The 23,930-nt window shown below is 33.4% G+C and overlaps 3 protein-coding genes across 10 annotated transcripts; 2 read left to right on the forward strand and 1 right to left on the reverse strand.

Annotated features, from left to right (window-relative positions):
- Positions 1-41: 41 nt before the first annotated feature.
- LOC112045184 (transmembrane protein adipocyte-associated 1 homolog) lies at positions 42-14,203 on the forward strand. Of its 3 annotated transcripts, none has more exons than XM_024081274.2 (6): positions 42-421; positions 511-806; positions 2,651-2,908; positions 6,393-6,579; positions 7,220-7,349; positions 8,212-14,203. In XM_024081274.2, the coding sequence occupies exons 1-6, from the start codon at positions 330-332 to the stop codon at positions 8,389-8,391; spliced, it is 1,143 nt and encodes a 380-aa protein (XP_023937042.1). In that variant the 5' UTR covers positions 42-329; the 3' UTR covers positions 8,392-14,203. The 3 variants fall into 3 exon arrangements, with proteins under 3 accessions (XP_023937042.1, XP_023937043.1, XP_023937044.1); XM_024081275.2 differs by having other exon boundaries at positions 43-421; positions 8,224-14,203; XM_024081276.2 differs by having other exon boundaries at positions 45-421; positions 8,227-14,203.
- Positions 14,204-14,247: 44 nt separating this feature from the next.
- LOC112045187 (serine/threonine-protein kinase PRP4 homolog) lies at positions 14,248-17,382 on the reverse strand. Of its 6 annotated transcripts, none has more exons than XM_052887791.1 (3): positions 17,252-17,362; positions 16,262-16,395; positions 14,248-16,029 (listed from the first exon to the last, which is right to left on the reverse strand). In XM_052887791.1, the coding sequence occupies exon 3, from the start codon at positions 15,958-15,960 to the stop codon at positions 14,275-14,277; it is 1,686 nt and encodes a 561-aa protein (XP_052743751.1). In that variant the 5' UTR covers positions 15,961-16,029; positions 16,262-16,395; positions 17,252-17,362; the 3' UTR covers positions 14,248-14,274. The 6 variants fall into 6 exon arrangements, with proteins under 6 accessions (XP_052743751.1, XP_052743750.1, XP_052743749.1 ...); XM_052887790.1 differs by having other exon boundaries at positions 17,073-17,329; XM_052887789.1 differs by having other exon boundaries at positions 16,850-17,329.
- Positions 17,383-17,729: 347 nt separating this feature from the next.
- LOC112045188 (pentatricopeptide repeat-containing protein 2, mitochondrial) lies at positions 17,730-23,662 on the forward strand. Its single transcript, XM_024081279.2, has 9 exons — positions 17,730-17,913; positions 17,982-18,201; positions 18,843-18,945; positions 19,714-19,908; positions 20,424-20,520; positions 21,291-21,379; positions 21,946-22,059; positions 22,265-22,372; positions 23,084-23,662. The coding sequence occupies exons 1-9, from the start codon at positions 17,820-17,822 to the stop codon at positions 23,201-23,203; spliced, it is 1,140 nt and encodes a 379-aa protein (XP_023937047.1). The 5' UTR covers positions 17,730-17,819; the 3' UTR covers positions 23,204-23,662.
- Positions 23,663-23,930: the final 268 nt, after the last annotated feature.

The raw sequence follows: 23,930 nt of genomic DNA on the forward strand, positions 1-23,930 counted from the left end.
CTCAAGTCAAATCATTCACGTAAAAAAGTAAAGTGTTTCTGTTGTCTATGGAAAAAAATAAATGACAAAAATCGCAAAAATCATCGAAGTTTCACGCAAGGCGTTTGTTATTTCTTCATATAAGGTGTCGTAATTTTAAAAATTCAATTGGATTAGAAAGTGAGGCCGATTGAAGAACTAAAGAACTATTGTGATTTTATAATGCGACACCAAAGCTGACGTTATGTGGCAGCGACTAATTGGATTATAATAGCCAAGTTATGATTCCCTTTCACGAATTGAAACTAATTTCGTAACAATAAATGGCAGCGAATTGAAAACATATAATCATGGATGGAACCAATGCATCAACAGACTTACCGCCCGTTAAAGAGGAGACGTTTTGTAAATACGTTTTATATTATGAGATGAACAATTCAAGGTATCTATTACCTTTGTAGTTGGTGTCCTTGTGGAGATGTTTTTTTTCGAACGCTGTTGTTTTTGTTCTGACACCGTTGTTTTCCGCAGAGTCCGCATTTGGGATTTGATAATATTGATACCGAACGCCTTATTCGTGCTCTTCTTAGTGGTAAGGTTTAATAAGGCCCAGTTGAAGTTACGCGCTACTAGCAGCCCCATATTCCTGACCTTCTACTCCTTGGTGTGGGGCAACGTGATCATCAGCCTCATACGATGCGTGGTGTCAATGACTGTGAATGCTGCAATGCCAGTCGGTGGCACTATCGACAAGATATTATGGGTCACAGTGAGATTCTTTTTACTGGCAACCGAAATGAGTGTGGTTATATTTGGATTGGCTTTTGGTAAGTTAGTAATTAAATTCCAATAGCTAGTTTAAACCCTCAATAACTGCATGGTAAATGGGTTGGACTCTATGCAAGAGGTCATGGTTCAATCCCTGTCCGCTAGATTATAATTATCATAACCACTTATACCATAGTCTTCCAACTGATTAGAGAGGAATATTTAAAAGATTTAGCAAAAGGGGGTAATTCATGAACTTGAAATTGATCTTGAGAATTATGCTATTCTACACTACGCCCGGCGGTTTCACCTATGACACATACAAATAACACAGCTTTCTAGTAGCAAAGGAATTTTTACTATTTTAAAACTCAGTTCAGTAGATTCAGAGATTACTCCCTGCAACACCACAAACTTTACCTCTTTATAATATTAAATAAGTATAGATGAATTATCTATTATCAGTTACAGCAACAATAACTAAAGGATGGTTTCTACATAGACATTCTAAGAAATAAAAGATATTGCCATATTCTGTTTCTCAACCATTTGTCAACAACATCACATGCAGTATTAACTTGACTTCTTGTATATTGATTGTTAATTTTCATTAGATTCTGCCCTTATGTGAAATATCAGTAACTAGCGAAGTACATGCTTTATTAAATAAGGAAGGAAAATAGGCAGTTCAATTTAAAAAACTGCACACTCATAACATAAATACTTATAATTATAGTTGCAATGCATGATAATGATCAGTGTCTTAATAACACAATGACTATGTAAAGTGTTTTTTAGATAGCATGAGTACGGTGACAATTCGTTTCACTCTTGAAAGTTTGCCGCAATTCACAATAATAGTACAAATTATGAATGTCATAAGCCAACTGTCACTGTACCCATGCTTCCTTTCTTCTGGGCCGTTTCCGCACTTAGCCATTTGATTGACCGTTGTGTGTGCGTGCGTGTACCCATGCTATCTGAAAAACACTTTAGTAACAATAATGGTCTAATATTGCTCTCTATGCTACAGCTCTACTCAAAGTGTACTGTTTACTAACAAACAAATTAAAAATGGGGGTATAAATTGCTAGTCATTTCACACCTACTAATCATTAATATTAACATGTTCATAAATTAATGAAAATAAATATGATTAATAATAAGCTTCGAACAATCAGATTATAGTGAATATGTTTTGAATAAACAACCTAAGTTATGAAATGACATGCATTTTCTACCTTCATTTTTAATCAAGCAGGGCTGTAATATAGTTACTATGATGACGGTCTAACTCGGTGGGGTTGAGTAAGTATATTTACCACTCAGGGCAGACTGGAAATTTGCAGTCTCCTCTATTTATGTTTTTCTTAATTTGAGTTACAATTTTATCCATTGAATCTAATATACATCTTAGAAATTATTGAAAATCAGGGTCTGTTGCATTTTGTTGTTTTGTTGATCACAAATTTTAACAGTTACTCATCATTTGGACTTAAATAATAATAATATATGGAATGTGGGCCCTGCAATTTTTTTGACATAAACATGGGTATGCAATTATGACTGCTGAGATATTCTTATGCATCTCTCTAAATTAATTGTTATCTGGTCATAATTAACTTCCCCAAGCAATACAAATACAAATCTTCATTGATTAAAACATACAAGGTTTTACAAAAATCATTGTTGAGACCTTCTTTTGGGTGTTTTGGCCTGTGAGAGAAAGCCTCACTCTTCCATAGCCAACATAACATCCGAATGTATGAATAGCTTGTGTGTGTTTGTGTGTGTATTGGCACAACTGTTAGTGACACTTTTCACAGTCACGGTTCTATTACAAAAAGTAATGCCTACTTCTATGAAATTCAACACAATTTTTTACGACATTTGTTATTTTCAGGTCATATGGACAGTCGCAGTAGCATCAGATACGTGTTGCTGGCAACATCCTTCATATCTCTGGCCTTCACAGTCACACAAGGCACGCTTGAGTTTATAATGCCAAACGATATGTTCCATATCGACACCAGAGAGTATGACTTGTTTGGACACGGAGGAATGTTGTTTTGGTTCACTTCGTCATTGGTGTTTGCTGTGATATATTTTGTGATATTATTATTGCCATGGATACCTCTAAGGGAATATTTGGCATTACCAAGTAAGTTAATTTTTATATCAATTAGCTGTATTTTTATATTAATGTAGCTTAAGTAGACACTAGTAGGACTGGCTAGACTAGACTAGGATGACAAAAAGCTCACAGCAGGAATAAAGTGGAGAAGACGGAGAGCAATGGAAGTTGCTGGAGATGGCCTAAGCACTGTGCTAATAGATATTCTATAAAAGAACTTAAATTAAAATAAAACGTAATGGTTGTAAAAAGTTTAATATCTTATCAAAGAAATAGACAAATGTGAACTGCTATCTCTTACATTACATTTAGGTAAAAAAGATGGGACTAGGACTGCAGCTATTGGTTGACAGTTTGACTATTCCTCTTCATAAGATATGTCATTTGTCCCTTTCTAGGCCAATTGGGCACATTTGTTGGTAAATAATGTTTTTAAGGAAGGATTTAATTTATAAATAATTTACTAAAACCTTGCCTGAAAAACATTTTTTGTTAAAAACCGCATTCACAATATTGAAATGGAAAAATGACCTAACTCACATGAGTATTGTCATGTGGGGCCTTTAATCATAAGCGTTATAATCGTGCATGCAATTTTTACATTTTCATATTATAGAACTGAATAATTAAAAAATATATTTATTTTTGTTCCTATTCTATAGTTGTAGCTTTCCTTATTTGCTTCCTCTCGATTTTTTGAAGTTGGTTAAAAATCATTGAATAAATCTCCTATAACTTTCAATAATTGTGTAACTGAAATGACAAAAAACTATCTAAGTTAAGGCCGTGAATATAAACTGTCTGACATTGTAAGCTATTACTCATAGTGATGATTTAATTTTTTACCTAAAATCTAGTTTCTTTTTGTACTTTTATATTACTCAGTAAGATACTTTTAAATGTATAGAGTGATTGGAAGTCTTGACACTCTCAAGGCTAAAGGGACCAAGTTTAATTCAAGGCCTTTACTTTTATTTTGAGTGAATAGCCATATTGTAAAGACTTGGCTAAAATATAGATAACTATCATTTCATGGACACTTATTGTGTGGTCTTAAAAAATGTTCGTTTTCCGTGGAATGGAAGGAAGGCAGTAAGCTCTATAAGTATTTATTGACTTGAGCATACTGTTATTTATCTACATTTATTTATTTATATCTTAATATATAAATGTGAAAGGACATTCATCACGAAATCTCGAAAACCACTTGATGTACAAAGATGAAATTTGGCAGGGAGGTAGTTTATAGCTAGTATGTATACACACGATACGGCCGGATTAAGGAGGTTAATGAGCGAACGAAGTCGCGGGTGTCCGCTAGTTTATTATAATTATGTACAAACATAAATTTGTTTTTACAGGCATAGTAATACAATTTTTCCTTGAATTAGTTCCACCTATCTATAAAGACAATTAAAAACCATCAGCTATAGATTTCAACTATATGTTAATTTTAACGGTTAGTATATTTTAATTCTCAACCTAAAAAGTTCTCAGTTCTAGAAATAAGAAAGAATCTTATTTAGGTATACAGTGATTGTTAATCAGTACTATACAAATACCTGTACAAAATAAATAATTTTATTCAATACTTGCTGATATTTTTAATAATATTAATAAATAATTAAAGGTATGTACCCTTAACAGTATGTACCATATTAATAATAATTATGTATTATAATGAACTGCAGTGTACAAGGTTAATAGATAATTATAATATGTTATTAATATATAGCGATAAAAACGGTTTACTTTTCATCTTAGTTGCTCAAATCATAAATCATAGCATATAATGCTAAATGTTGTTTATTAAGGTTACATAATCAGTGGTATTAAATACATTATCTATATATATAAAAGAAAGTTGTGTTAGTTACTCCACTTATAACTCAAGAACGGCTGAACCGATTTAGCTGAAAATTGGCAGGGAGGTAGTTTAGAGCCAGGAGAAGGACATAGGATAGATAGGGTAGGGTAGGGTAGGGTAGGGGCAGGGTAGGGTAGGGGTAGGGTAGAGGTAGTTGAAAGTTTACATCGAGTTTCACGCGGACGAAGTCGCGGGCGTCCGCTAGTATGTGTATATATGTTTAAAGAAATTTATTTCCTTATTTCACAAAATGTGACCGAAGTCAGTCAATAGAGAAGATAATAACTTCACTATACTTATTTGACACAAGATAAATCTTGAGAGGCATTTTAGTTGTGTAGGAATTTGATAACATCATCTTTGTTTTGAAACAGTTGGTCATTGAATAGTTCTCCACGAATAATCACTGATTATTATTATGTCCGGTGCATTTTTAAGATGCCATCTCAGTAAGAACATTTTGCGTATTTACTTATCTATTCATTTTAAAGAGAATCATGCTGTTTAGGACCCTCTTAATTAATTATAGCTAGTATTGGGCGGTGTATTACAACTAACTACTAACTAATCTTTGGGATGGTTCTGCTAAATACTAGTTCGCGCCATCGCCAGTCGCCACGCTAGAACGATCATTATTACTTATAGATAACGCTGTCGAAATGGAAATGTTTACCCGCCGTCACATTGTAGCATGTATGTTTTGTTTAAAATCTATAATATAAAAAATAATGTATGAAATATGCTAAGCGCAAATCTCGATTTTATAGAATATTCCTGAATAGAACTCTTTAGGGTAGTGCAAGGTAGATGTAGGGTCGGAGTAGGGTAGGGTAGGGTGAAGGGGTCAAAGTGAAGCTTCACAGGGTCCACTAGTATTAAATATATTTTGACAATACAGACATCCCTTTCTAGCCTTAAGTGTATTGTTAGTCCCAAACACTAGAAAAGGGGTAGGGTAGGGGTAGGGTAGAATAGGGGTAGTTGAAAGTTTACGTCGAGTCGAAGACAGAACTCAAAACGCTACTTTAAAACTGGCTTGTGGCTTAGTCTAATAATCTCTGTAAATACTATTATCAGATGGTAATGTTTGAGACCGGGAAAGGTATATAGTATAACATGCATAACATGCCCTTCGAGGTGAGTTACATCACTAACGGCTCTCTCTAAGTTCCAACTGGTATTCAGATTTTTTCTGAAGATGAATTGGTATGAGTATAAAAATTCTTGTATCTAAAGGCTTTAATACCTGTTAGTGACTACTTAGTAGCATAATTTCAATGTATTGAGAAGCCCTATGATGGTTCGTGAGCAGGGGATTAGCGCACCCTCCGTCTCCAATTTTACGCTAAAGTTATTGAAGGATTAGATATGTATATCATGTCTTGGTATTGTTGACTTTTTTAGATAGAAAATGTATTTTTTTAGTTAAAGTTCTTTACGTACGCTTAATTTGAGGTGTAAACTGGTTAATGCGTTACGAAACGTGTAATGGAGTGAGGCGAACGGGTGTTGAGACTCACACACTCGTTTTTTAAATGAACTATTATAATTTTAAGCTCAGCCAAATCTCACACGTCTATCGTCGCGATATACACGGGGTATATCGCGACGATAGATCGCGTCATCATTATTACGTGATTACAGCGAAGCTCTCCTTCTACCTGTACGTGCTGCTGCTCGCGCTGCTGGACAGCACGCAGGCAGTGGGCGCGGCGCTGCTCACGTGGGGCTCGGTGCCGTCCGGCCTGTGCGTCGTCGACGTCACCACGTGGCTCTACTTCTCGCTCTACACGCCGCTCGTCTACCACACGTTCCTGAGCGAGTTCTTCAGGTGAGATGTTGGTACAATAGAATTTACTGACTTTACTGACTGAGTGACTTGACTGACAGACTGACGGACTGAATTGACTGACATACTTGAATGACTGACTGGACTGACTGACTTGACTGGCCGACTTGACTTTCTTTTTTTTTCGGTTTGAAGAACATTGTGAATTTACGCGTAGGTATATGGTGTCCAACATTTATTGCCCCAGGTGGACATTCGAAGGGTAGGTTGACTTAATAAGTGCCTATTGTTGTTGATGTTTTGTTAGAATATGGGTTTTCGGTTCGTTTTTTATTTTTTTGTACAAGTTCGAATTAAATCATGCATAAAAATTACCGCATTATCAAAATATGAACACAAAACACAGAAACACTATTGATAAATATAAGCTGAGTGAGTTTATAGGTCATGAGATTATCACAATAAATTATAAACCTTGTGAAACACATAATAAGTGAACATCCGTGATTCATTATAGATATTTTATAGACTCTTCATTAGAGTTGGAAATTAATTTTGATACAGATAAATTGAAAACAAATATTTTATGAGATAAAGATGCAAACAGTGTGGGTGGAAATAGATTGATGCCCGAGAGATGTTGAAAAGGTTGATTCCTTATTCCTTGTGTTTTTCTTTTCAGTGTATCACAACCCAGTATCATGTTCTCGTACAAGGCTCAGATGGACGAGCCAATGGACGACGACCAAGTGTCGCTGCCTCACCAGCAGAGCTTTAGCTCGCTCAAAACTGACTCTGATTATATCTATCAGGTATGTATAACTACACACTACATATACACTTTATAAGTGCATAGCATCTCTCTATACATATTCCTATTATACATACTTTTTAAGTATTCCAGTTTTAATATCAGTTTTAGTTTTTACTCATATACTCGTAAGACGAAGTTGGAATAGAAACTTATTGGAGAGATTCTGTAACTCTCCACCTCAGTAGCTCGATGGACCGGACTCACACCTAGAGATCTGTGGTTCGATCCCCATCTGTTGGTTTAGTCTTGCAGAGGGTGCAAAACACAGTCTTCGTAATTGGATTTTCAGCCTATTTTAACAGCCCATTAAAGGGCCAGGCTTCCAGGAGAGGGGATATTTTTGAGGATATAATAATTAATTAGTCCTTTTTTTAATCTAACATTCACTTTAAAAATAATTAGTTATATTGCCATATAACATTAGACTTTCGTATTTTCTCTCTCATTTATTTATTTTTCATTTTTTTTTTAATTTTTAAAAATCTAAATCATCAATATAAATATAAAATACAAAACACTATTAAAATTTTATAAAAAAAATCAACCCTCCCGCTGCGGGATATTTGAGTGCCCAAGCAAGCGGTGGTCAGGGCTACAGAGTGAGGGACCTCCTCACAATACGCACTGTCTCAAGAATCACTGACTTCTGTATCCGACTCTTGATCCAACAGTTAAGCGAAAGCTTCTTTGGTATTTATCATTATCGTTAGAGATGTAATGTTCTAGTAATAATAGTCTCTGAGATAAACCGCGGACGGACGGACAAGGCGAAACTTAATTCTTTGTTGAATGTAGAAGTGTAACGAGAATAGTTCTTTCTTTTAATAGTTTCGTACAGATATGTTAGATATATTACATAGTTATTGTTCCAGCAGAGCAACAGCGTATACGACAGTACGCTGTTCGAAGCGGGCGGGACGACCCCCATGAACGCAGTGTACAGCGCCTCGCTGCAGAGTCCCGACTCCATAGCGTCGGGACAGTCTATAGACATCGGCGTACCCACGGGGTTCCAAAGCCAAAACATGCTCTCAACATAACAAACAAAATGTAGATAAAACAAATACCCTATAGAACGAGGGCCTACGGTAGCTAGATATACCTCATTCTTCGAAGGCTGAAAGTTTGCAAGACTTTGCTTCTAGAATAGGTAAGCATGGTAAACGGTTTGTGTTTGTTAACCAGTGGCGGATTAATAAATTTGGCGCCAGTGGGCTATTGAATTTTTGTAGCCCCTACTAAACTCTAAAACTCGAATCAATACAGTTTCCTTAAATTGTGTCAATAAAAATGCAAATTTTAATATTTTATTAGGACTGTACAGAGTGTGTAGGACTAAAATATTAAAATCATCGTTACATTTTCTTTATTTCTGTAGAAGAGAGTTTTTTTGGGTCAAAGCCGCCCTCTAAAATCCGCCGCCCTAGACTTCAGGCTACTGGTAAATCCTCCACTGGGTAAATCAATCATGGAGTTTGAATCATGGTGGCTCAACTTTGGTAGGTAGCAGGTTTCAAGGTTCCTGATCCTAAATTTATCCAAATATAAAAGGTATTATGATATTTCGATGTGATAACTTCTTATGGGAGGGTAAACCGCTTTGTAACGTAACGCGTTACGGCGCCACTCTGTCTGGCTTCCCTTTCTCAAGCATACGGCAGCAGTTTTGAATTATCACTTATGTCGATTTTTTTTACGGTACTGTATGAAAAATTATGTCGTCACTAGTCCTTTAGTTTTATGGCAACCCTTAGATTGATTTTTAACAGTGTTTTTCGATGAATCTTGAATTTGTTCCTTAGCGCAAATCTCGAGAACGGTTAAATCTATTTCGCGAATTATTTTTAGAATATACCTTAAACTGTGAAGGGATGTTTCTTACTGAGAGAGTTTTTTAAAAATTGCCTGATAATTCTTGAAATTTTTTTTCTATACTCTCGTACCAACGATTCGTAATAATACTTAAAAGTCAATTTGAACACCATACCATAAAGTTCAGGTGCTAGTAAAGAGATTCCAAGAGGGCAAAACAATAAAGTGAAGTTATGGTAGGGTAGTAGTAGGGCAGGATAGGGTAGAGGTAGCGAAGAAGTGTCCGCTAGTATAAATATAGTCAGAGGCACAATTATCCGCCCTTTTTATAAGACGCGCGTATATTAAAGTGGGCGGATAATTGTGCCTCTGAGTATAAACTTTGTATGGTTGAGTTCTGGACACTTGAAACCTGCTACCTTCCAAAGGCACCACAGTCCAAATTCAAATACAGTACTTACCTATGATAGGAGCATAAGCTGAAAAACATTCAGTTTTCATAAAATAGGTATGTCTGGCAACCGCAGGCTCTTATTCCACTATATTGATTTCACACATCCAAAGAAACATACTAATTACTAATTTAAGATGTTTAGGTGTATACAGTTATAGTTTTCAAAGACTTGTTGTGTGTACTTTTTCTTTAAGAGAATCTCGTAATGGGTATACATAATTCTGCTGCTTTTAAAAAACTTAGAGTCTATGTAATGGATCCATCCACGTTTTCATGGTAGATTAAGGCTGATACAGCATCTTATATATGTGACACCGAAGTAAACTAATCTTGTAATTTAACACCAAAACTTATAATTAGTAACTATCTGTTAAGTAAAACTAATTAATCGCAAACTAATATAATTGTCTAAGATCCGGCATTAAAAATATATACCCTCATCTGTTATTCATTAGTGTTATGAAATAAATGACAGATAATGTTCACAGTGAAAATAGGTTGCCTAGTTAAATTTTCAAACACATTTTGCATACCAAATCTAGGAAACCATGAACTTGATCAAAGGCAACCTAATACAGTTAAATTAAGCATAAATAAGTTTTCATTTAACATATAAGACGACTAAATACTCTTGATGAGGGTATATAAATAACATTATATATTACTTAACTGTTTATAAATGGCAACCCACAGTTGCAGTGTGAAGGCAACCTTTACTTTTTCAATTATTTTGGGTATATTCTATTAGATAAGTGTACGATTTTTTTTAATTAACCAATGGGGAAGGAGATTAAATCAATAAAAGAAAAACATTTCATTCTGTTCAGCCGCAATTTAGCTAGGCAACCTATGTACAATGCAGTGGCATAGCTTGCCTTGGAGGGGCTCTATATCAAAATTATTTGGGGGGGCCCAATAGAAGTGCGGCAAATCCGAAAATTAGCAGTTTTTTATGTTTTTTTCTCCGTGAAGCTCCAGATTAAGAGAGATTGTGGATTGAATGTTTACTAATTATTGCTTTTACACATACGGGACACAGGGGCCCCGTATCATTTATGGTGGTAGTACTACAATGTGAAAGTTATCTATCAATTATTAATTCGTATCCCAATTAAATAACAGATGAGGCTAAATATTTCTTATGCCGGATCTCGTACTATAAGAATCAACTGTATCAGTTAAAAACTTACAATAAGTTTTCGTGCGTTAAGTCAATCACTATTGTAAAATTTAGAAAAAACGTTCCAGCTAAAGTCATCTTTTTATTACATAGTTGAATGGCGATACTTTCTGTTTGTCGATACTTTGCTTGAGTTGTTAATAGCATTTTAGAGTGACTGATTCAACATCTATTTTTAGAATTATCATAGAATCTTCAATAAGTAAAAAGAATTGACTATTTACAAGGATTTTAAATGCAATAGAACATGTGCTTTGCATTCTAAATTTTTAGTAAAAATGGATTCATCAGAAATTTTGCAATTTTATCTTACCCTCGAATTTGGCTGTCTGCTAAACCTACAGAAATTTGTGAAATTTATCAAAAATAATACCCATAAAGAACTTTCTTAATCATGACAACTATTTTTAAATAATTTAAAGTTTTGTCTCTAGTTATTTAGTATTATTCTACAACTTTTGCATTGTATTAATTGAAAGTTGAAACTACATTTTTATATTTTGTGTAACTTTGGATTTGGCTAACATGACTTGAAGTTTTGTGAGTCTTGGTTGTTGGAATACAGAATTTGTCAAAAAGTTGCAATTTTTACAAATAAGTAAGTGCACTTTAAAAAGAATATGATCTTAGAACAGTCAAATTTGACATATAAACCGAATACACCAGCGGACCTAATATGTGTCTTGGTGTACCATTCAAACAATGAGTCACTACATCATATTTTTATCTTGGGTTTTCAATTTCGTTATCATCTAAATTAGTTATTTCACCGAAATGACCTTGACTGCGCCATTTCACATCGTTCATTCGTTACCCATATTTGTCTGACTGCTGAGCTCGAGTCTCCTCTCAGAATGAGACGGGATAGGCCAATAGTCCACCACGCTGGCCCAATGCGGATTGGCAGACTTCACACACGCAGAGAATTAAGAAAATTCTCTGGTTTCCTTACGATGTTTTCCTTCACCGTTTGAGACACGTTATATTTAATTTCTTAAAATGCACACAACTGAAACGTTGAAGTGGGTTCACATCAAGTTGCAGTGATTTTCGTTTTTATTTACGTTCGTCTAACATGATTATTTCAACGAAATTACGTAAATACGAGTTTTTAGTTTTAAAATAAACTTACTATTACTATTACTATCACTACTATACTAATGTCACTTTACGTAAAACGACGATAATTGTGCCATTTCGTTGAAAACACAATGTTAGATGATTGCAATAACGAAAATACGATTAAAAACGATGTAGTGATTGATTATATATTTGAATGGTACATCAAATTACATGAAAACCCTTTTGATATATGAGTGATTGATTCATTTATAATGTAGTTTCATCTTACCATTGCCCTCAATATATTTTCCACATTTCCATTTTGTATAATTTTAATTAGTTGTGAACAGTGAGTGAAACAGTATTTCCTTTTGTTTAGTATTAATTATATGAATAATATTACTATTCTTGTGATTGAATCGGCTATTATAAATCGAATGTTTACCCATAATGTACGCTGCGAATGTTATTTTATATTTAGATATAATTGACACCGATTGGTTTTTATATTATTTTTTATTGTACTGTGATGGTTTACTACTTACATACTTATTTTAATTTTGTTGTTTATTTTGTATTGTTTATTGATGCGATAGCGGAGTTCAGTGCAGTAGAAATATAACGCAGCAAAGCTACGAGTGTTTATACTACCTGCACTGAGAACATTGACATAATTTCATGAGGAAATCAATATAAGGTGTTTTGGGGTCATTACAGATGGGGATATTCTGAAATTAGAATATCTGGCTTTTAATAGAGGTCCTATATTCGATTCCTAGCTCAGGTCAATTTAGAATATTATATTTTCTCAGGTCTGGTGGTAGGCTTGGATATTGCTAGACCTATCTACCTATTGTACGATTATTATTAATTCCAGTCAGTAAAATGACAAGTGCAACTGTCACTGAAATGTCATTTCGCTAGTAAAATGGCAAGTGCAATTGTCACTGAAATGTCATTTTACTAGTAAAATGGCAAGTGCAATTGTCACTGAAATGTCATTTCACTAGTAAAATGGCAAGTGCAACTGTCACTGAAATGTCATTTCACTAGTAAAATGGCAAGTGCAATTGTCACTGAAATGTCATTTTACTAGTAAAATGGCAAGTGCAATTGTCACTGAAATGTCATTTCACTAGTAAAATGGCAAGTGCAACTGTCACTGAAATGTCATTTCACTAGTAAAATGGCAAGTGCAATTGTCACTGAAATGTCATTTTACTGACTAGAATTAGTAAACTAAGAATACCGGCAAAGAGGTATTGTCAAGCGATTTTACATCAGTATGATGTACGTAAAAAAATATTAAACATGTGAATACGATAGAATTATATCTTTTTCTAGTTAGCCTGTTTTAATTCTGGACTGCATTGTCACTTAACATTAGATGAGATCACAGTCCTGGGCTACTTGGTATTGAATACTAAGAATCTACTAAATCAGCCAATATTATTTTATATTATTTTGGTCTTCAATAGTTTTGGTAGACTTCTACAAAAATAGTTTTGAATTTCCCCATTTTCCTCAATCACCCCATAGCACCTGCTAATTTATTTAAACACATTCGAATGAATTAATTGTTGAATCTATAATATTCTATAGTGTAGTGATGTATAGGTATCGAAAGTTGGTACCCAAACAAGATTTTTATACTACCTACAAGAAAAACTGTCAGAAAACTGATCAGTGAATAAAAAAACAGATTTCTTTTGCAGATAAATTATAGTAATAAATCTGTTGATTCCTATACATCCAATCGAATTTTAGTCTAGTAGAATATGAATTTGGTATTAAGTTGGCGGAAATAAAATTAAAAAAAAAAATGAATAGTTCTCTGCCAGGCTTGCTTACTAGTCTTAGTTTTTTATAGCAATGAAATACTTTTGGGTGTAGTTTATAAAAATGTTTAAGTAAAACTTATAGTAATTTAACTTGAACTCTTAAATTGAATTGAGGGCTAACAAAGCTCTAAAAATTATTTAAGTTTAACATAGTTTTTATGCACTTACTCATATGCACGCTTTAAAGGTTTCGTAAATATTATTTAAAATTGCCTTTTGGTTGATTTCCACCCTTGGTTAGTATAAAATAAGAAACGAATCGAGTAAGTGTTCAAACACCTTTAAACTATTTGAATATTTTGTTTTGTTTCAAAAGATAAAGTCAATTTAACCTCGAATTAACGACATCAAAAAGCAGTAAATGATTGTCAATTTTCCTTTATGAAATGTGATACTTCAGGATGTATGTATGTACTAAGTGAACTTATTTTAAGTGATATTTTGGTTGATGGCATATATTTTGTTATTTTCTATCTTAGGAAACTATTAAAGTAACAATTTTATTGGTGTTGGTCTTATTTTAAACCTTGTAATAAAGCAAACATCATTAATAGTTTAATAAAATTTATTTTGTCTATTCAGTCCGCAGTGATTCAAATATAAATGGATGCTTCAAACAATCAGTGGGGGTTAATCTTTGGTTTTCATCCAAAGCTAACATTTTCTCCAATAGATCTTTTAGATTTGTTATAATCTTTTCTTCATTGATATTTGCATTTTTGAAACTCTTCCTTAGTTCTTTACCCATATCTCTCGAGGGAATAATATTGGCAACTTCAATAACCTTTTCTCTACCAGTTAATTCATCTGTTTTGTGTAAGAGAAAATTATTATTGTAATTAAAATGTTGGTCTTTAAATTTGCCTTTCCTTAATATTCTACTAGGTATCCTTCCTTTTAAGTCCATAAAACTTTTCAACATTCTATTATTAGAGCTTCCAGTGAAGAGTATTCTACCAGTAGCCATCTCATATATTGTACAAGCAGTTGACCATACATCCACACTGTGCTTGTATGGTATACCAAGTATAATTTCAGGCGCTCTGTAAAACCTAGATACTAAGTATGGAGTAGGTTCATTATCATTTATTTTCATAGCGGATCCGAAATCACAGAGTTTAAGAGTATTCTTTTTTTCATTTACTAAAATATTATCAGGTTTTATATCAGCATGTATAATGCCAATCTTTTTCAATAGTCGAAGTGCAAGTAGCAACTGTCTACTGTAACTTGTCAGAGCTTTCACATTAATTCCATGGTTTTTGCCATATTTCTTGAGTACACATCTCAAGTCCATATGCAGAGCTTCAAACACCAAACAGAGATGTCCTTTGTGCATAAACTGTGAAAGTAACCTTACACAGTGATATTTATTTTCAGAATCAGCATCATTAATTTCTTTTAAAATCTTAATTTCCTTCAAGCCTGTTTTGTACATCAACTCATTGTTTCTAATTATTTTAATTGCAATTTCACTATTTGCTTTACTATTATCTTGAGCTTTTACAACATTAGCGTAAACACCTTGGCCCAATAAAGATTTAATTGTATATCTATTATTATTAACAATGTCCCCAACTTTAATATTATAATATCCTTCACAGTCATCCCAATTGTCATTTAGCTGAGAAGTTGTCTCATTATTGTCTTGTGTAACAATATCAATATTCTTTTTAGATGCAAAGTCTTCCTCTGAAAACATATCAGTTACAATTTGAGGTTTTGATAAATATTTGGGTGAATCTTTTTTCACAACCTCCTTTTGTACATTTTCATGACTATCTTGAAAATGATTTACTATTAGTTCTGTTTTACATTTTTTTGCATTTAGTTGTTCTAATAATTGTTTTCGTTTAAGTCTTCTCTGTTCAATTATATTTTCCTCATCTTCAGAATCTATTTGGTTATAATCTTTTTCTGGTGAAGGTTGTTTTAACGTTTTGCTAATGATTTCAGCTTCATGTAAACTACCAGTATTGTGTTTATATTTTGATTTTTCAGAACATTTTGTTTCAGTTTTACATTTTTTAATAACTTCTTTCCTTTTATTTCCATCTTTTTCAATATTTTTCAGCTCCTCCTTTATAGTTTGCCTTTGCTTCATTAATTCTTCAATACTACAACCATGTCTGATAGGGAGAGGAGGAGTTTTGCATTCACTTTGTTTAAATTTTGCACTGTCCTTATTACTTTTTCTACCTTTATTTCTTGAGTCTCTTGTAGAGTCATGTTTTGAATGTTTCTCATATTTATCAGCCATATCTTAAATCACTTGGAAGTGAAAAACATAGGCTGTACTTCGTTTTTAAATGTTCTATTTCCTCTGTACCTGTAAAAAGTAACATTTGTTTTGTGGTTTTAGTTATGTGGTCAAAATTTTTAAACAAATGTGGCTAAATATCATAATTTGGGTTTAATATATAATTTATAAGCATGTCAAATTTATGATGGCTGATATCTTGGATTTGGCAAGTTACTTGGACTGACAATGGCCATAATAAATTTGACATGTTTGGCAGAAAATTAATTCAAGTGCTATGGTCTATATTATCATTGATTACATTTCCACCCTGTCCTTTGTCATCTGCAACATTACTCAGTTTGTTGAACTTTTCATGTTGTTCTCAATGAAAACTCATTCAGTGCTCCTCTCATTTAGCCCCTTTCTGTCACTTTACTTTGCCATCCATGGTATCTATATTGAAAATCAATATAAGGTTAATGAATAGAATTGAACAAGTAGGGTTTGCAAGATTTAATTAATATAAAAACTAATCTCTTTATATCCTGTGTCCCTCTTTTGGGTCAAAGAACTTAAAGAACATGATTTGAAAAATTCTGTAAAACAATTAATATATTATTTAAAAGTTCTACCAAAAGCTAATATTGAATAATGATGATTTCAATAAAGTTTAGTTCATCCACCTTGATGAAATGTTATTTAATCATTATTTTTTGCCACAATACTTTATATTGTTCCAGTACAGGCTTGAATACTTATAAACGTAAACTGATTCAAAAACTAAAAGGCAAGCTCTGTCCTGTCCTACTATTGTTATAACTAATGGTTATAACAATTTTCCAGCTATAATCTGAAATAGAAGTTACTTTAGAAATTTAGAAGCACCATGTAACTTCAGGTTAGGTACCTGGGGTATACCCTGTTGCCATAGAAAATAAATGGTAACAGGGTATAGTTTTTGATGCTTGGATTTCGTCTTCAACTTATAGACATTCTAAAATATTAGATAATGAGAATAGTACACACAGCATGAAATGTTTTCTCAACATGGCATGACTTTGTGTGCAAGCGTAAGAAAAGCAATTATTTCATGTTATGAGCACTAGAAAACTATTGTATTGTTATTTTACTAAATTGGTTTTTAAGCGTATGCTGTCAATTCATTGAAAATAATGACAGGATCACGATGAAACGATAATGTGTTTGGATTGGTTTGGTTAAGATTGGCAGCGCACGTCATATTTAATAAATAGAATAATAAAGTTAAAACTAATTTAAACATAATATTTCACATAGTCAATTCACAAACTTTATAAATTATTATTATTTTATTAAATTTGTAAAGCACAAACAGATTTTTTTAGAGATTTTAAGAAAAAAAGGGAAACGTCAAATTTATTTTTTTAGTTTATAGGCTTAACGGCTCTGAGTGCTAGCCTTTTGAAACTATGCCACTTAGATGAAAGCGTGACGCACAGATTAAATAGATAAAACGATTATTATCAATAATCTTTACAGACAGTTTTTATAAGCGCGTATGATCGTTGATCTTATAATTTGACAGAGGGGGTAACGTCTAGCAAGGCATATCTCTTAATATTAGTCTGAGGCCTGTGGTGAAAAACCATAGAATTATAAGGTACAATCGTAAATCTATGTGAAAAACCAATAACCATAGACACAGAGTAACTGAGAACTTTGCTATATCTATTTGAGTATCAACTACCATATTCTAATCTGTGTAATAGATACTATCTATTAATCTGTGTTATAAATATAATCTGTGGTTATAACCTACATTTGTCGAATGTTGTCTTTGATTATAACCTAAAATTTTATCGGCTTTAATTTACAATTATTTTTTGTGAAAATATTTAATGAAAATGTCGTTTTTTTACACATTATGCAGGATATCTTCAGTAAACAGCTTTCGTACGTTGTTGCCGTGTAGAGGTTTTCACACTACACAAGGTTGTTTTATTTACTATTTTGGTTTTTTTCAAGATAATATGTGTTTCTAAATAATAATATTTTTTCAGCACAACTCCTGTATTCTCCGTCAGTTTTAGGTATTGATGGATATCTTAATACCAGAAAGAGGGTTAAAGAGCAATTTACAAACTATTCAGATAAGTTTAGAACCAAAATGAATGACTTTGTGTCAGATTCAAAAAATATGATTTTTACCGAAGACCTAAAGAATATAGTGCATATAGCAGAGCCTACAGATTTGGATTTAGTGGTAAAAATGGTTAAAAAGTAAGTTTTGTGGTTTTGTGTATGATTGTTTCACCACAGTCTATATTTCTGTACTAATATTTTATACAGGAAAGATTTGATTGTTTGTTTGTTTGCTTTGGCTGTACTATCCCCAGCAATACTGGCTAAACTATACTATCCCCAGGTGTTTTAGGCTATATTTTATACTCGTAATCCTATGGGAACTATGCTGGTAAATCCTAGTGGTGTCTGCTAGTACTTGCTATGAAAAAAAAAAATTCTTGGCATCTCAAAACATATTAAACACCTTTGCGCTACCATCATCTGTTACCTTTTTCTTTTTTCTGATAAACTGCTATCAACGAAATTTGGTATTTAAATATATTAGACATTTTAAAGCAAAACATAGGATACTTTCAATCCTTTAAAAGACTATGGTTCCAATGGGATTTTAAACATAGAATATTCATTGACATAGCTTTTTGTACTTAGTTAAGTTACATTGTCTTAGATTTGTAGTAATTAACTTCATGGTAACTTACCATAAAAATGGGAATTCAGTAGATGTTCTGCTAATTAGGGAAACCCTCATCTAGTAAGTAAGTAGAAATAACCAATTTTTTAAAGTTTTAAGTTAGAAAAGTTTTATATAGTCTCAAAAATATTTATGTATTTTTCAGGTTCAATACTCAGAAGTCTGAATTTAGGTTTAGTTCCTTCATATTTGGCCCTATAGTAATGAGGATGTTCTACTTTTTGGATGCACCAATAGAGGCTTTACAGGTGTTGTATAAATTATTTTCTGACTATTTAAACTTAAGGTATTTTTAATGGACTGTCTTGTTTTAGCCTATGTGGATTACAAGGTTCTGGGTTCAAATCCTGGGTCAGGCTGTAATAAGATATTAAAATTTCCTTTCTTTTAAGAAATTTTCAGTCAAAATTCTAAGCTAGGAGTTTGGAAGTAGAAAGTGTTACACCCTGTTTCTCGGGGAAGCACACTAAGCCTGTTGAATCCAGCCACTATCATTAACATCTGGTTGTTAATGAATTTAATATTATCACTTATAACACTGTTTTCCATATCCTCTCACCCGCTCCTTATTTAGACAATGTTTTTTGATGGCCTCCATGGAGCAGTGGCATGTGTGGTGGATTTAAAGACAGAGGTTCTGGGTTTGATTCCCGGCTGGGCCAATTGTGGTTTTTTTAATTGATCCAGGTCTAGCTGTAGGGTGGTCTCGACTGTGGTGTATCACCCTACAGCCAAGCTAATGTTGTGAGAAACTGAAAAGGGTGTGGATTTTCAAGGGCTAATATGTATAAAGGGTCTGGCGAGGCCAGATGTGTGATCAGTTCTAACTAGGGATCATTCCACCCGTTTCCCAAGTCAAGGGCTAACTTGTATAGAATAAAAAAAACGTCATAAAGATTGTGCCGATTATAAGAAAATGGTTTTTGATTTTATCTTTCTTCTATTTTAAAAACACTACTAGTATCATGTTTGGTGGTTTTTAAAACCAGATATTTTCTTTATTTGATTTTTTTCAGTGTTTTGAAGATCCTGACAATGATGGATTTTTTGATCAGTTGGTGACATATCAGATATTGTTGGATCTCCTCTACAACCATCAGATGTATGATGAAATGTACAGGATATTTGAGAGGGTTCAAGAGAAACAAATAAACATGACAAAGTTCCCTAAATATTCAGTGGTTTTGATCTTGGCGGCTTGCTATAAACAAGTAAGATTTATAATTTTGAGTTTGTCTGTACTTTATTATTGAATGTAAAGATTTTTAACACCTTACTATGGCTTGGCAACTTCGTTCGTAACACTCCCGATGGTCCGCGCGGGCCGGGGGGCGTGTAGCGATGAATGAAAAACCCACGATTGATGCATATCACTTTCTCGCACGCACGATTTCACACCCGCGCTATCTTCGCCCCCGTCGCCTGCTTATAATGGGAGTGTCATCAACAAACTTGCCAGACTATACTAGTGTTTAGTGTAGTGTATTTTTCTTGTGCTGTAGAGTATTTAGAATATTTTTAGTACTCTCTGTGCGATCTCTTTAATATATAATGATTATCTCTGTAAAAAAGATTTTGTAAATGTTTCTATGCCCATCAATTCAATAAAATAGAATTAATATTGGTGTGTATTTTTTATTTTTATATTAATGACATTTTAAATTATAATGTTACTGCTTTAATATAATTAATTGCAATTTTTTAATTATTTGGTATTAATTTGTAGAATACACCACAAAGTATGGAGTATGCTTCAAGATTATGGTTAGAAATGGTCAATGTTGGAACTGTACCATTAAGACGAGCTGCTACATTAATGGCGGGTATGTATGGTTCTTCTTCTCTTTCCTGGGCCTTTTCCGCACTTGGCCATGGGCTGGCCGTTGTACGTAGGTCAATTTGGTGCTGGTCCCCACTGGTGCTTTTCGGTTGGCTGGAGTGACTCCAGCCAACCGAAAAGCACCAGCAGAAAAGCAGGCCTCAGCAGGCCGCCCAGGTCGCCGAACGCCTCTTGGAGTGTTGCTAAGTGAATGGGTATATATGTGCTGCGCGTTGTTCAGATACACCTCTGAATCTAAACATAACATGTATCGAAAATTGAACGCTAAATCGTCTTTGCTGGTAGGATGGCAACTAGCTACGGCCTCAGACCAATTATTGTATAGGACCTGCCTCGCTTGATGTTACTTTTCTGTCAAAGTATATGATCAACGATCTAATGCGATTATAAAAACTGTCTCTATAGTATCGATGTTAAATAGTTATAATCGTGTTCGTCGGTTAATGAGCTCCGTAAAAATACCTTTCTGTGTAATTGAGTGGTGTAAAAAACGGGCAAAAACTTCTATTTTAGTATAAGATATATACCAAATCTAAGCTCGTTTTCCTCAGAAAATGACAGACAATTTTGTTCGTGACTATGAGTGCGATACAGGTCCTTCTATAATTGGTCTGAGGCTACGGCCGATGCTTAACAGATTAACTTTTACTATAACTTTCATTGCATTCACTTCTTGCATTTTTATAGGTAATTGTCAAAAAAACTTTACATAACTAGTGTAAATAGGTGTAAAAATTTTACATAACTTTCCAGCTTTAGCGTTAAAACAAGGGAAGCCACACATAGCATTGGAATCTGTATCGCTACAAAAACCACACTATGTCACTATTAGAAACATTAAGGTAAGTATAATAATTATTATATAGTATAATTATTTTATTAACAATTGTTATTCAAAATTATAATTTTAAATAATTGTTATTCAAAATTATAATTTCGAATAATATTAAATATAAAAATAAACAATACATAACTTAAAATAAGTAAGTTATTAAATGACATGCATTTTCTACCTCCATTTGTAATTAGTTTGTTGGTAAACAGTCCACATCAAGTCATCATTGTCAACCCATATTCGGCTCACTGCTGAGCTCGAGTCTCCTCTCAGAATGAGAGGGGTTAGGCCAATAGTCCACCACGCTGGCCCAATGCGGAGTGGCAGACTTCACACACGCAGAGAATTAAGAAAATTTTCTGGTGTGCAGGTTTCCTCACGATGTTTTCCTTCACCGTTCGAGACACGTGATATGTAATTTCTTAAAATGCACACAACTGAAAAGTTGGAGGTGCATGCCCCAGACCGGATTCGAACCCACACCCTCCGAAATCGAAAGCAGGGGTTATATCCACATCAAGTATGGCTTTAGTATAGAATTTAGTCGTTTCACTGAGCTTACATAACTTTCAGGCTATGGCTTTATCACAAATGGAAAGGGTCGACGATGCAATAACAGTACTAAAAGGAGTTTTAGAGATTGATCGACCAGATCAGAAAGACAAACACACATTCTTCCAGGAAACTGTAAGTTTGATATTTTTATAGTAATTATAAAAACTATAAGATTATGAAGCTAATGTTTTATATTTTTTTGAAACACTAGTGTATTTTACTTCTTGTAAGGCTCACTTCGTTCGTTTTATAATAGAGATATTAGTATAAAAATCATGAGCATTTTTCCAAAAACAAATGATTTTTTATTGCATTATTATTGATTTATTATTTGCAGATTAACACAGTACGGGAAGCGATCGAAAAAAGTGATAATAAGGATATCAAAAAAGAATTTGAAAATGTTGAAAAAGCGCTAAAAGACCGTGGCCTAATTGATACACAGGTATTTACAGCTTCAAAAAAATAGATTTTTCCTTTCATTATCTTGGAAAAATAATGAGCCCATAAATATCGTAATTAACACCAATTAATAGTTATATAATGATTTATTTATTTTGCTATCATCCGCGAAACCAGAGCATCCTCAGGAGATGTTGACTCTACAACGTGCAATTGCAAAGCTAAATTTCTTTGCAATTGCACGTTGTAGAGTCAACATCTCCTGAGGATGCTCCGGTTTCGGGGTGAAACGTACGTAGAGAGTATTTTGTCGGACCTGGGTGACGTTGTCGCATGGGTTCGCCGAATTTTCGCGGATGATAGCAAAATAAATAAATCATTATATAGTCATGATGAACTTCCGCAAAGTAACGCCTGCTTCTATCCAATACCAAGTAATAGCTTTAATACATTTGTTAGTCCATTGGTTAGTCTATGCGGCTTTGGATTACGGGGTATTGGGTTTGAGTCCCGAGTCAGACTGTGACATACTGAGCTTTTATTTATATAGAGTTAAGTGTCCCCTCCTCTACCAGCGTTCATGTATCCAGAACCAACCGTTTAGGGGTATTTTTATCGGATTATTTGCGCATTACTTATGGAATTAAAGTGCTAACTTAATCTACGGAACCCTATATTGAGCGTGGCCCGACACTCAATTGGCCGGTTTTTCTTTTTAAATAAAATATCTAATTTATTTTTTCATTAATTTCAGACGTTAGACCAGTTAATTACATCTGATATACACATAAAGACGGACAGAATTAATGTTATGCAGAAAGGAATGTCCAAAATGCCTTTTGGAATGCGGCAGAGGAAAAGAAATCTGGAGTGATCTTAAATTAAATTAAAATGTTCTTGTACATAGTAGTTTTAATTTATTTTTGTATAGAGTGCGATTGGGTTAAATGTTTGAATACCGGTAAATAAATTGAAAACTTTGCGTAATTTCGTTTGAGTTATGTTTAAATCACCAACTGATATAAAAGTTGATCATTAATTAACTTACAGGTAGTTGACGATTCACAACTTGTGATAAATATAAATAAATGATTATAAATTATTTATAATTATCAAATTGTTTAGAACTGTAAAATTAATATTTTGAGATCAAAAGTCCTAGAATAGTTACTTCGAATATTAATTACATATTAATATGATTCCAAAATGTTTTTTTTATTTCTACGCAAGTATTTGTTTAAGTTATTGTTCGGGATATGCTGCCTTTAACTGTGATTGTTGTGGAAGTTAGGTATTAGAAATTATCAAGTGACTAATAAATTGTTACAATACATTATGATATATTTTATTCGACTGCCATAACACTAAAATAACCTTAAAGCCTTAAACCCTGCACTATCAGATATAAGCCCATTTTGATAATACACTTCAGGACCAGGGTTTCCTTTTAGGAGAGGGAATTTTCTTCAAGCTGCTTCAATGTCTTGTCATGTTTTTTAAACCATTTTACTTTAATTTACTTAGTTGAGAATACTATACAATTGATAAGTTTCTTAAAGTACTTGGAGGCCATTGGACCTTCACACGGAAAGTAAAATTAT

The sequence above is a fragment of the Bicyclus anynana genome, chromosome 20 (genome assembly GCF_947172395.1).
Source record: "Bicyclus anynana chromosome 20, ilBicAnyn1.1, whole genome shotgun sequence".
Taxonomy (NCBI): Eukaryota; Metazoa; Arthropoda; class Insecta; order Lepidoptera; family Nymphalidae; genus Bicyclus; species Bicyclus anynana.